A 13,334-nucleotide genomic window follows, 5' to 3' on the forward strand; every position below is an offset into this window, starting at 1 on the left:
TCTCCTCTAAGGTTTGTGTGCAGAACATCCTGCCCACGCTGCTCCAGCAGCTTCAGGTGGCACCTGCCCCAGCCCAGCCTCTGGGACCCAGGCAGCGGCTCCCAGCGGCCCTGCACCCACCACCAGCATCGGTTTCACCTGCAGTTGAAGATCCGTGAGGTGCCCAGAATGTCATGCAGTCGTCACACCCACCGAGCAGCCCGTGGGGCTGAGGCTCCTCTCATTGGACTGCCCCCCAAATGGCACCGCTGCTGCCCCTGCTCCGACTACCAGCCTCGCAGGACTCCAGAGGCAGTGGCGAGGCAGTGGCGGGGCAGCCGGCGCAGCGCCAGAGCCCTAGCCAGGTGAGGTGTGGTCAGGAACCCCGCGGGGCTGGGAGTCGGGGCAGGGGCAGAACAAACCTTGGAGGGGAAGATGTGTGCATAGCGGGCCTGGAGGGCGGCTGTGTCCAGGGGAACTGGAAGAAGCTGTGGGCCTGGAAGACCTGCATGACCAGGGCTGACACTAGTCCAGGACTCGCGCAGTGAGGAGGACAGCGCCTTCTCCAACTTAGGTTCCCTGAGCCCGTCCTCGGCTTATCTACCTGTACAGGCAAAGGGGAAGCTGTCCCCCTCGCACATGGTGCACTTGGGAGTGTTGGGCTCCAGGCTGCAGCTGGAGCATCTTCTCATCTTGCATTCGGGACTGGTGGGGTCCTCGGGTGCGGGTTCCATGTCCGTAGGGTTCCCTCTGCCGCGCCCGCCAAAGCCCAGTCAGTTTCTCCTCTGCAGGCCCAGCCCCCCAGGTGGCTCAGACCAGCTGCTGCCTAGGAAAGCCTTACTGTCAGGAGGGGCCACTATAACTGAGGGGCCTCCTGGCTCCAGGTCGCCCACACTTTCAGGTCTCTTGCGTCAGAAGGTGGCAGGATCCGTTGGGAGGAACCAGGTCGCCGCGGAAGGTGTCGCTGGGCCCCCTTAGGGGGGCCTGCTCTGCTGCCCTGACCAGACTCCTGAGCCTTGAAGGCTCCTGGGCCCAGTGAGAAGGAGGTGGCTGCCGCGGTTGAGGAGGAAGCATCCGAGTATGTGGAGGAGCAGGATGGGGCGGGACCATAGCCTTTGCCAAAAACTGCAGATGGATCAGGGGGGCCCTGGGGGCTCAGGATCCAGCAAGGGGCGGCAGGGGGTAAAGGAGGAAGGGATGACAGGTGCAAATGCCTTCCCACCAAAGCCCTTATTGCCCTCTGGCTCCTTCCCAGAGCTGCCCCTACTCTCAGTTGGTCACCCACTCCTTGAACTTGAGATCAGTGTCAGGGTGCTGAAGCCATCATCAGCAATGACATCATCACCCCTTCCTCCTCATGGATGACCATGTGCTCTTGCTCACTCGCTATGTCCTCACTGGCCACATGCTGGGAATAAACAGCTCAAGTGGGCAGCAGCAAGGCTGCCCACTGGTCACCTCCTTCACCAGGGACTGCAAAGTGGCCTGGAGCTCCATACTAGGCAGAAGGCTTTGGACCAGATATGATGCAGCACCAGACACCACCTGCCTCAGTTCCTGTAGTGCCTGACGGTCCACTTCCTTGCTGTCCAGGCTGTGTACTCCACTGTGGGAGAAGGCTCAGGCCAGGCTGAGCCAGATTCCCTGACTGTGTGCAGCTGTTCTGCCCCACAGAAGCTGCTCCTTGGTATCCCAGCTCTGGAGTGTCTGGGCTGCAACTGACAGGAGCTCAGAGGACACCCCAGGGGCATTGGCAGTGCCATCTCTGACATGCTCTGCTTCCATGAACCCTTGTGCCCTCCTGCCAGCCCCTGGCTTGTGGGCTTCACCTCCGGGCTGGACTTCTTTCAGTCCTTGTTGCAAGTGGGCCACCTTCACCTGGGAGGTCAGGTCATGGTACTTCTCCTTCTCATTGGGCCCCAGGGTGTTCCACCACTCACCCAGGAACTGGCTGACGGTCCGGTTGTCCTGGTTGGGGCCATGCTGGTGGGCACCGCCAGGACTTGGTGCTGCTTGCTGAAGATCATGACCGCCACTTACGGGCCGCTGGATGTGGTCTTTGTCCCATTTGTTGGGGCTACATTCATCCTTCTCAGAAGATGAGTCCAGGCAGAGCACTGAGGGACTGGGTCTGACATCTTCTGGGTGCTAGAGGCAACTGGGTGTCAGGAGACATGACAGAGAGGAAGGCATCATCATGGTCGTTCTCTGTGTCACTGTCCAGCAGGGGCTCCCCTGAGGGGCCCAGGACTCCTCCTCCATGGTGGGAGGTGGGCTCTTACCAGGTTCAACCACCCCCAAAGTGTGTGGGGGTCCAAGCCCTGGGCTTTCAGGGCAGGTGGTTCCAGGGGGCCACCCAGGGTCAGCACTCCCTGTCCCACCTGGTGGCCGCTCATGAGCAACAGCCGCTGACTTGGCAGGTTCTTTTGTCTGGTTGGAGGCCACTGAGTGACTGGCAGGTTGCTGGGCCTCACGCGGCTACAGGGAGGGGTCAAGAAGGGGACAGAGTGCCAGGGGAACACGGCCACAGAGCAAGGTTCCATGTTCCTCCACATGAAGATGCCGATGCCACTGGAGGCCTCGCTAGACGCAGGCATCAGGGGCCTGTGGGCCGAGTACTTGGTCCCGGCAGGGGGTTCCTGGCAGGCTCTCACACCTCCTCAGCTCCCTCCTCAACCTCAGCCCCCCAAACCTAAGACAGCTTGGACCTACAGAAGGGAGGGTGGGAGGGGAGCAGGAGGCCAGGCCTTAAGGTTTTTTTTTATTTTTTGAGATGCAGTCTGGCCAGCTGGAGTGCAGTGGTGCAATCTCAGCTCACTGAAACCTCCACTTCCTGGGTTCAAGCAATTCTCTGGCGTCAGCCTCCCAAGTCTATGCACTTTTACCACTGAATATTATATATTTTCTTATGCTTTCATGTGATTAACTGGCATTCTTTTTTTTTTCTTTTTGAGACAGAGTGCTGCTGTGTCACCCAGGCTGGAGTGCAGTGGTGTGATCTCGGCTCACTGCCACCTCCGCTTAGTGGTTTAATTGATTCTCCTGCCTCAGCCCCCCGGTAGTTGGGATTACAGGCACCTGCCACCACACCTGGCCAGTTTTTTGTATTTTTAGAAGAGGTGGGTTTTCGCATGTTTGCCTGGCTGGTCTTGACCTCCTGACATCAGGCGATCCACCTCCTCGACCTCCCAAAATGCTGTGATTACAGGCATGAGCCTGGGCACCCAGCTGCTTTCTTTCATTTTCACTTGAAAAACTCCATTAAGCATTTTTATAAGGTAGACCTAGTGGTCCTGAATTCCCTCAGCTTTGTTTGTCTAGGGAACATGCTATTTCTTCTTTCTTTCGGAAGGATAGCTTTGTCAGACATAGTATTAGTTGTTGGCAGTTTTTTTCTTTCAGCACTTTGAATATATTCTTCAATTCTCTCCTGACCTGCAAAGTTTCTTCTGAGAAATCTGCTGCTGGTTTAATGAAGATTCTCTTGTCTGTGTCATGCCACTTTTCTCTTGCCTCTTCAACATTTTTAAAAAAATCTTTGACTTTTGATTATTTGATTATATTGTGATTATGTATATTTGGTTTGAACCCCTTAGGAATCTTTAAGCTTCATGGATTTGGATGTTTAAATCTTTCCCATGATTTAGGCAGTTTCAGCCATTCTTTCTTTAAATAAACTTATTTCTCCTTTCTCTACGTTGCATCTCAAACTCACATGACAGTGGATTGCCTAATGGTGTCTCATTGGCTTTCTTTTCTCTCTCCTTTTTTTTGAGCTGTAGTCTTGCTCTGTCGCCTAGGGAGGAGTGCAATGGCATGGTCTTGGCTCACTGCAACCTCCCACTTGGGCTCTGCAGCCCAGCCTGTCTTGTAACCGCTGCCTCCTCAAAGCGACACCTGGAAGATTCTTCTTCCCTTTGAGGGAGAATCATCGTTGTTGCTTCATCGCTTGTAAGGGACTGAGGTGGGAGAATCATTTGAACCCTGGAGGCAGAGGTTGCTGTGAGCCAAGATCACACCACTACACTCCAGCTGGGGTGACAGAGTAAGACTCTGTTATTAAAAAACAAAGTTCTGGAGATGTATGGTGGTGATGGTTGCCCAACACCACGAAACTGTACACTTAGAAATGGTCATGATGGTGAATTTTACATGTATTTTAGCACAATTAAAATATACATATATGATAATGTATGTATCTATGCATCTAAACCAGATGCTGAGAGACAGGAAGAGGAGCTGATGAAGGCATGCAGTGCCTGAGGGGGACGGTCCCCGCCCAGACTCCTGGGAAGGCTGGCCACTGCTCTCTGCAGGCAGAACTGGTTGTCCCGGCTGCCCTGGACTCCCTAAAGGCAGGTGCGCACACAGCCACTAGAAGGCAGCATGGGCCCTCGAACGGGGAGCCTGGGCATGAATGATTTCAGGGTTCACCCCCGTCCTCAACTTCTCCAAATGTAAGAGGGGAAGGGTCATTCCGGCCCACCCACCATGCATGGTTGCAGTGAGGCTGAGAGGAGAGGACAGATCGCAAAACTAGAAAGTGTCCAGCCAGGGTCGGGCACGGTAGCTCATGCCTGTAATCCCAGCACTTTGGGAGGCCGAGGCAAGTGGATCACCTGAGGTCAGGAGTTTGAGACCAGCCTGACCAATATGGTGAGACCCTCGTCTCTACTAAAAACACAAAATTTAGCTGGGCGTGCTGGCATGTGCCTGTAGTCCCAGCTACTCAGGAGGCTGAGGCAGGAGAATCGCTTCAACCTGGGAGACAGAGGTTGCAGTGTGCCAAGATCCTGCCACTTCACTCCAGCCTGGGGGACAGAGCTAGACTCCATCTCAGAGAAAGACTCTGTCAAATAAAAAAAAAAAAAGAAAGAAAGAAAGAAAGAGAGAGAGAGAGAGAGACAAGGAAAGAAAGGAAAGAAAGGAAAGAAAGGAAGAAAGGAAGAAAGAAAGAGAAAGAAAGAAAGAAAGAAAGAAGAAAGAAAGAAAGAAAGAAAGAAAGAAAGAAAGAAAGAAAGAAAGAAGAAAGAGAGAGAGAGAGAGAGAGAGAGAGAAAGAAAGAAAGAAAGAAGAAAGAAAGGAAAAAGAAAGAAAGTGTCCAGCCTGGGCAACATGGAGAAACTCCGTCTCTACTGAAAATAGAAAAACTAGCCGGGTGTGGTGGTGAGCACCTGTGGTCCCAGCTACTTGGGAAACTGAGGTGGGAGGATCTCCTGAGCCCGGGATGCAAAGGTTGCAGTGAGCTGAGATCACACCATGCCACTGCACTCCAGCCTGGGCTACAGAGCAAGACCCTGTCTCAAAAACAAAACAAAGCAAAAAAAAAAACTAGAAAGTGAGTGATGTGGAATTGCTGCAGCTGTCCTGGAGACACGCCCTTTTGGAGGGAGACCTCTGTCAGGAGACTGAATTCTTCATTGGCTCAAACCCCCACTTCTAGGAGGGGCCCACCTGGAAGTCCCCATGCTGCTACCCTGCAATTCCATACTTGGGCACAGTAAGCACAGAATCAGAGATGAGACAAAGGACAGCATGGTGCACTGGGGAGCCCTGAGCCTTTCCTATGGTCACCCTGTCCCCAGGGGCTCCTTTCCTGAGGGCACACCCAGGTGTGAACTTCACCCAGCACAGGCCAGCCCCTCCAGGGCAACCCAAGCCCCTCCCTACCCTACTAGAGAGACAAATGGTAGAAATGCGGAATTGAATGGAGAGCTGGAGGGGACTCGATGGGGAGAGGGGAGGAGGCTGGGCTGATAAGTAAGAATTGCAGGGACTGAGGACATTTTCCAAGAAATGTAGCTTAGGTAACAAAATAATCTATGAAGTAGCAATATTGACATCCTCAAAGAGGAGAAAGCTGCACATCAGAGAGCTGGTATAACTGCACAAGGCCGCACAGCAGAGACAGGATCAAAGCAGGTCCAGTGAAAATTCTATAGGCCTCCACTACAGACCCACATCAGAAAACACATTCTAGAATGTTCCAGAACCAATCGTGTAACACAGGTGCCAAAGTCCAACTTAAAAAAAAATAATGTCTTGATCTCTGCCTTTTTTTTTTTTTTTTTTTTTTGAGACAGGGTCTTACTCTGCTGCCTACGCTGGAGTACAGTGGTGCAAACATGGTTCACTGCAGCTTTGATGATCTCCTGGGCTCAAGCAGCCCTCCTACTTCAGCCTCCCGAGTAACTGGGATCCCAAGCATGCACCACCACACCTGGCTCATTTTTAAAATTTTTTGTAAAGATGGGTTTTTGCCATGTTGCTTAGGCTGGTCTGGAACTCTTGGCTTCAAGCAATTTTTCTGCCTTGACCTCCCAACATTCTGGGATTGCAGGAGTGAGTCACTGTGTCCAGCTAAGACCTGCATCCTTTTTATTTCTTTTTTTTAAGAAATGAAGTCTATGATGCCCAGGCTGGTCTTGAGCTCAAGTGATCCTCCTGCTTTGACCTCCCAAAGTGCTAGGATTACACGTGTGAGCCATCGCACTAAGCCAAGACCTGCATCTTAAGAGGGGGAGTTTAGACTGCAGGCCTCTTGCTTGCAAGTGAGATATCATTTTCCCAATCCATCCAGAAAGGTCCTTGTATCCTGTATGACTCATACTAATTCTCAGAGGGTGATCATCAGATTAGAGACTCTGGGGGTGTACCCTGCTCATAACCTTCCTTCTGTAGAAAAAAATGTGATTCAGCAGAAAATAATGCACTGTCTACACACAGCACACCCTTCCTGGTTATCAGATTCTAGCCTTTTGTTGGCTTTGAACTGCTTTACAACTCTGTAAATTGTAGGCAAATGATACATTGCCCTGTCTAGTAGATGTTCTCCCTCGCTCTCTTGTTGAAAAACCAGTTTCCATTTGCACATTCATTTCAATATCCCTGACCTATGAATGTGACTGTTCTTAGCTGCCCTTTTGAGCTGGTTATAACATCACCTGGCCCCCCTTATGAGTTAAATAAAATGGTTAATACCTATTCATTTTCTATCTGTGTGAGAGTCATAATTTCACCTTTTTTTGAAAATGATCTTGCAACACTTCCTTCATCAGGTGTTTATGACAGCTCCTTTAGGCCAGAAGAGGTGGTGGGGTCCCTTGCAGGGCATCCTATGAAGTGGAGTTAAGAGCAGCCGGCAGGTGGCCTCTGTTCCCCAGAGCAGTCTCTGAATGGGAAGGGAGGCGAGGGGAGGAGGAAGAGAAGAGGGAGGGGTTCTGCCCAGTGGATGGGACAAGGTCTTAGCAAGACCTAGATTCTTGGGTTGGTGAAGTGGCTCATGTCTATACTCCCAGCACTTCGGGAGCCAAAGCAAGGGCATCACTTGAGCCCAGGAGTTCTGTTTCAGCCTGGGCAACAGAGCAAGACCCCATCTCTACAAAAAACCAAAAAAACAAAAAAACAAAAAAAAATGACCAGGTGCAGTGGCTCATGTCTGTAATCCCAGCACTTTGGGATGCCAAGGCAGGTGGATCATCTGAGGTCAGGAGTTCGAGATCAGCCTGGCCAACGTGGTGAAACCCCATCTCTACTAAAAATACAAAAATTAACCAGGCGTGGTAGTGGACGCTTGTAATCCCAGCTACAAGCGAACATTAGTGAGACTCTGTCTCTACAAAAAATACAAAAATTAGCCAGGTTCAGTGGCATGTACCTGTAGTCTCAGCTACTCAGGAGGTGGGAAGATCTCCTGAGCCTAAGAGTTTGAGGCTGCAGTGAGCTGTGACTGCATCACTGTACTCCAGTCTGAGCTACAGAGTAAGACCGCGTCTCAAAAGAAAAATAAGAAGTGACAAAGCAGCATCCCTTTGTCACAGAGAAAACCTGGAAACTCCATTGCACTTCATGGAATTACTAAAAGATGACACCAGACCGTACAGGCTCTCTTCCTATTAACTGGTTTTTTGTTGTTGTTGTTTTGTTTTTTTGAGATGAAGTCTTGCTCTGTTGCCCAGGCTAGAGTGCAGTGGTGTGATCTCAGCTCACTGCAACCTCACCGCCAACCGGGTTCAAGCTATTCTCCTGCCTCAGCCTCCTGAGGAGCTGGGATTACAGGCACACACCACCACACCTAATTTTTGTACTTTTAGTTGAGACAGGGTTTCACTATGTTGGCCAGGCTGGCCTTGAACTCCTGACCTCAGGTGATCTGCCTGCCTTGGCCTCCCAAAGTGCGGGGATTACAGGTGTGAGCCACTGCACCTGGGCCCTATGAACCTGTGACCTGTCATTTCTCTCTTGTCTTTCATTACTACATGCTTGTTGTCTACCATCTGTCCCCTCCACTGCTGAAAATAGATTTAGAAACTTAGAAACCTTTAGACTTTTAGACTTAGAAACTTAGAAGCTTAGAAAAGCCACACCAGGTGGCTATCTAAAAGCACCCACCCAATGACCAGGTGGCCATCTAAAGCACTCGCCCGATGTCCGTGTGGCTATCTAAAACACCCACCCAAATTCCTGGAATTCAAACAGAAGAACAAGTCCGGGAAATACCCCGTGCGGGTTCAAACCAGGTTCAAACCAACCAATTAGAGTAAGACATCTTGCTCAGGCCATAACCTGCTCCAATCATCTTGCGCCTCAAGCTTTGTGAATTTTTGTAGTTTTTGCCTTTATAAACTGTCTGTAACAAGCATTCGGGGTCCTGTGGCCAACTTCGGACATAGGACCCTAGCGCGCTAGCAATAAATCTCTCCACTGTGACTTCCGTGTCGAGTGGTCTCTCGCGACGACCCCTGCCCAGGAAGGAATCTAAAAACTAGGTTCCTACATTTGGTGCGTTGGCCGGGAATGGGGGTCGCCCGAGGACCCTCGACCCCTCCGGTGGAGACACAATTGGCCCGGGCCACCGACTGCTGACGAACGGACTCTGTCAGGTACTTTCGTTTCACTCTGTGCTCTGTTTGTCTTGCCGGCTAGCTCTGAGGAGTACTCCGTCTGAATAATCAGGTGGGGAAAGGGGACAGACGTGTCCGGCACCTTCCCCCTTGCGCCCCGGGGGACGCCCTGGCGGTTGTCGGGAGGAAAGCAGACGACTCTGTTGGCCTCCTCAAATCGGTAGGCAGCTCGCCCCCTGCCGTCTGAATCTTTTGTAAACTTGTGGCGCCACTCTCGGGCCGCGCGGCTCCTCTGTGTTTGTTTGGTCACTGTGTTTATTGTTGTCATTTTGTCCTTGTGTGTGCGTGACTTTCTGGACGAAACTATGGGACAGACACTAACAACTCCTTTAGCCTTGACTTTGACCCACTTCCCTGACGTCCGGGCGCAAGCCCGCGATCTCTCCGTGGAAGTCCGTAAAGGACGATGGCAAACTTTCTGTTCGTCTGAATGGCCAACCCTCCAGGTTGGGTGGCCCCAGGACGGAACATTTGACCTCTCCATTATCTTACAGGTTAAAGCAAAAGTGATGAATCGTGGGCCACAAGGACACCAGGACCAAGTGGCCTACATAATCACCTGGGAAGATTTGGTCCGAAACCCTCCTTCCTGGGTGAAACCCTTCTTTCATTCCCCCTCCCTGTCCCAATCTACCCTCCTTGCCGTGGAAGCCCCAAAGAATCAGACTTCGGATCCCCCTAAGCCAGTCCTCCCTGATGGAACTCAGCAAGACCTCCTCCTTTTCGACCCTCCGCCTCCTCCTCCTCCTCACGACCCCCTCCTGAGGCCTCCACCTTACGCTTCACCCTCGTCCCTTACCGTATCCCCAATCCCTCCCACTACTCCCTCGGCCCCTACTCTTTCTCCAGCCCCTTCATCGGTCCCTTCCTCGACCTCGCCTCCCTCTCCAACGCCGCCCAAATTAACCCCTAGAATGCCGCCACCGTCCCGTCCTCCCCGCTCGCTCCGCGCATCAGGGGGCCGGAAGCCCGCCCCGCGGCCAGCCCGGCCGCGCTCGCAGCTGCGTTCCCGGGGTTTGCGTGCCTCCGGCGGTAACCCGCGGGACGCCGTGGCGGCGTCCGCTGTCGCGCGGAAAGGGGAGGTCGAAAAGGTTGCACGGGGGGCGGGGGAAGAGAGGTCGCGCGCCCCTCCTCCCCGCCGCCGTTCCGTGCCGCCACCAACACCTCGTCTCCGCTTGCGGCGGACTGAAGACCCGGATGGCACTCCCACCTGGCAGTCTTCCCTTTTCCCCTTCGCACGGTCCACCGCGCAATCCAGTACTGACCCTTTTCTGCCTCCGACCTCTACAATTGGAAAACTCACAACCCCCCCTTTTCCCAAGACCCTCAGGCCTTAACCTCATTGATAGAATCCATTCTCCTCACCCACCAGCCTACCTGGGATGATTGTCAACAGCTTTTGCAGGTCCTTCTGACCACCGAAGAAAGGCAACAAGTCCTCCTGGAGGCCCGGAAAAATGTGCCGGGGCCAAGAGGCCTTCCAACCCAGCTCCCCAACGAAATAGACGAGGGATTTCCCCTCACCCGCCCGGACTAGGATTATGAGACAGCACCAGGTAGGGAGAGTCTCCGAATCTATCGCCAGGCTCTGTTGGCGGGTCTCAAGGGGGCAAAGAAACGCCCCACCAATTTGGCCAAGGTAAGGACCATAATTCAAGGAAAGGACAAAAACCCGGCAGCCTTTATGGAAAGACTTCTGGAAGGGTTCCGAATGTATACCCCATTTGATCCAGAGGCTCTAGAACATAAGGCTACCGTGGCCATGTCGTTCATAGACAAAGCAGCACCAGATATTAAAGGGAAACTCCAAAGATTAGATGGGATCCAGACCTATGGATTACAGAAATTAGTCAGAGAGGCAGAAAAAGTATATAATAAAAGAGAAACTCCCGAGGAAAGGGAAGCCAGACTAGTGAAAGAACAGGAGGAACGAGAGGATGGAAGAAATAAAAGAGAGATAAGTATTTAACAAAAATCCTGGCAGCAGTAGTAACGGAGAAAGGGCCAGGAAGAAAGGGAAAAAAACGGAGGCGGCCTAAGGTAAAAAAGACCAGTGTGCCTACCAGGCATCTACTTCAGGAGCTGAGTGCCTTACAACTTGCTCAGCCCCTTAATTAAAAGATGCATTCTTTTGTTTACCCCTGGCCCCCTAAAGCCAGGAACTCTTTGCCTTTGAGTAGAAAGACCCTGAGAAAGGAATCTCAGGCCAATTGACCTGGACCCGACTTCCCCAAGGGTTCAAGAACTCTCCCACTCTCTTCGATGAGGCTCTCCACTGGGACCTAACCGACTTCCGGACCCAGCATCCAGAAGTGACCTTGCTCCAGTATGTAAATGACCTCCTCCTGGCGGCCCCCACAAAGGAAGCCTGCATGCAAGGTACTAGGCATCTACTCCAGGAACTGGGAAAAAAAAAATACCGGGCATCCGCCAAGAAGGCACAAATTTGTCAGACCAAGGTAACCTACCTGGGGTACATACTGAGTGAGGGGAAAAGGTGGCTCACCCCTAGGTGCATAGAGACTGTGGCTCGCATTCCACCGCCCCGGAATCCCAGAGAGGTGCGTGAATTCCTGGGAACTGCTGGGTTCTGTCGCTTGTGGATACCCGGTTTCGCTGAACTGGCCGCCCCCCTTTATACCCTCACCAAGGGAAGCACCCCTTTTACCTGGCAGGAGGAACATCAATTGGCTTTTGAGACTCTAAAGAAAGCACTCCTCTCTGCCCCAGCCCTTAGGTTACCGGATACCTCAAAACCTTTCACCCTCTTCTTAGATGAGAGGCAAGGAATTGCAAAAGGAGTCTTAACCCAGAAATTAAGGCCCTGGAAGAGACCGGTAGCGTATCTGTCTAAAAAGCTAGATCCTGTAGCAGCCGGTTGGCCCCTGTGTCTCCGCATCATGGCAGCCACTGCCATGTTAGTCAAAGACTCTGCTAAGTTAACCCTTAGGCAGCCATTGACTGTTATTACTCCACACGCTCTAGAGGCCATAGTGCGACAGCCCCCGGACCGGTGGATTACCAATGCACGCTTGACCCACTACCAGGCCCTCCTATTGGACACAAACCGCGTCTGGTTTGGCCCTCCGGTCACCCTGAACCCTGCAACGCTGCTGCCACCACCAGAAGACCAACTGAGCCCTCACGACTGTCGGCAGGTGTTGGCAGAAGCCCACGGAACGCGGGAGGACCTCAAAGAGACAGAACTCCCAGACGCGGACCACACATGGTATACAGACGGCAGCAGCTATCTTGACTCAGGTACCCGGAGGGCGGGAGCGGCAGTGGTAGATAACCACACCACCATTTGGGCACAGTCACTGCCCCCTGGCACGTCTGCACAAAAGGCTGAGCTAATAGCACTAACAAAGGCCCTAGAGCTGTCCAAGGGGAAAAAGGCTAATATTTATACAGATAGCCGATATGCTTTTGCAACGGCTCATACCCATGGAAGTATTTATAAAAAAAGAGGTCTCCTAACATCAGAGAGGAAAGAAATCAAGAACAAAGCTGAAATAATTGCCTTATTAAAAGCCCTCTTCCTCCCATGAGAAGTAGCCATAATCCACTGTCCCGGACATCAGAAAGGACAGGATCCAGTTGCAGTGGGAAACAGACAGGCAGACCACGTGGCCAAGCAGGCAGCCATGGCAAAAGTACTAACCTTAGCCTCAGAACCCAACAAAACCGACCAGGATAGACACACCTACACCCCAGAAGACCAGGAAGAGGCAAGAGCCATAGGAGCTATAGAAAACAAGGACACCAAGAACTGGGAAAAAGAAGGGAAGACAGTCCTCCTGAAAATAGATTTAGAAACTTAAAAACCTTTAAATTTATAGACTTAGAAGCTCAGAGACTTAGAGACTTAGAAACTTAGAAGTTTAGAAAAGCCACACCAGGTGGCTATCTAAAAGCACCCACCCAACGACCAGGTGGCCATCTAAAGCACCCGCCTGATGTCCGTGTGGCTATCTAAAACACCCACCCATATTCCTGGAACTCAAACAGAAGAACAAGTCCGGGAAATACCCCGCGCGGGTTCAAACCAGGTTCAAACCAACCAATTAAAGTAAGACATCTCGCTCAGGCCATAACCTGCTCCAATCATCTTGCGCCTCAAGCTTTGTAAAATTTTGTGGTTTTCTGCCTTTATAAACTGTCTGTAACAAGCATTCGGGGTCCTGTGGCCAACCTCGGACATGGGACCCTAGCGCGCTAGCAATAAATCTCTCCACTGTGACTTCCGTGTCGAGTGGTCTCTTGTGACGACCCCTGCCCAGGAAGGAATCTAAAAACTAGGTTCCTACATTTGGTGCATTGGCCGGGAATGGGGGTCGCCCGAGGACCCTCGACCCCTCCAGTGGAGACACAATTGGCCCGGGCCACCGACTGCTGACCGGACGAACGGACTCTTGTCAGGTACTTTCGTTTCACTCTGTGCTCTGTTTG

General features: G+C 52.1%; 1 protein-coding gene and 1 pseudogene across 1 annotated transcript; one reads left to right on the forward strand and one right to left on the reverse strand.

The window, feature by feature from the left end:
* Positions 1–752: 752 nt before the first annotated feature.
* On the reverse strand, positions 753–3,911 carry LOC103247828 (protein capicua homolog; annotated as a pseudogene).
* Positions 3,912–8,748: 4,837 nt separating this feature from the next.
* On the forward strand, positions 8,749–13,125 carry LOC140709633 (uncharacterized). Its single transcript, XM_073008832.1, has 2 exons — positions 8,749–8,861; positions 9,377–13,125. Exon 2 carries the CDS (start codon positions 9,392–9,394, stop codon positions 10,217–10,219), a length of 828 nt encoding a protein of 275 aa, XP_072864933.1. The 5' UTR covers positions 8,749–8,861; positions 9,377–9,391; the 3' UTR covers positions 10,220–13,125.
* The last annotated feature ends 209 nt before the right edge of the window (positions 13,126–13,334 follow it).

This window comes from Chlorocebus sabaeus, chromosome 21 (genome assembly GCF_047675955.1).
Source record: "Chlorocebus sabaeus isolate Y175 chromosome 21, mChlSab1.0.hap1, whole genome shotgun sequence".
NCBI classification, from domain to species: Eukaryota; Metazoa; Chordata; class Mammalia; order Primates; family Cercopithecidae; genus Chlorocebus; species Chlorocebus sabaeus.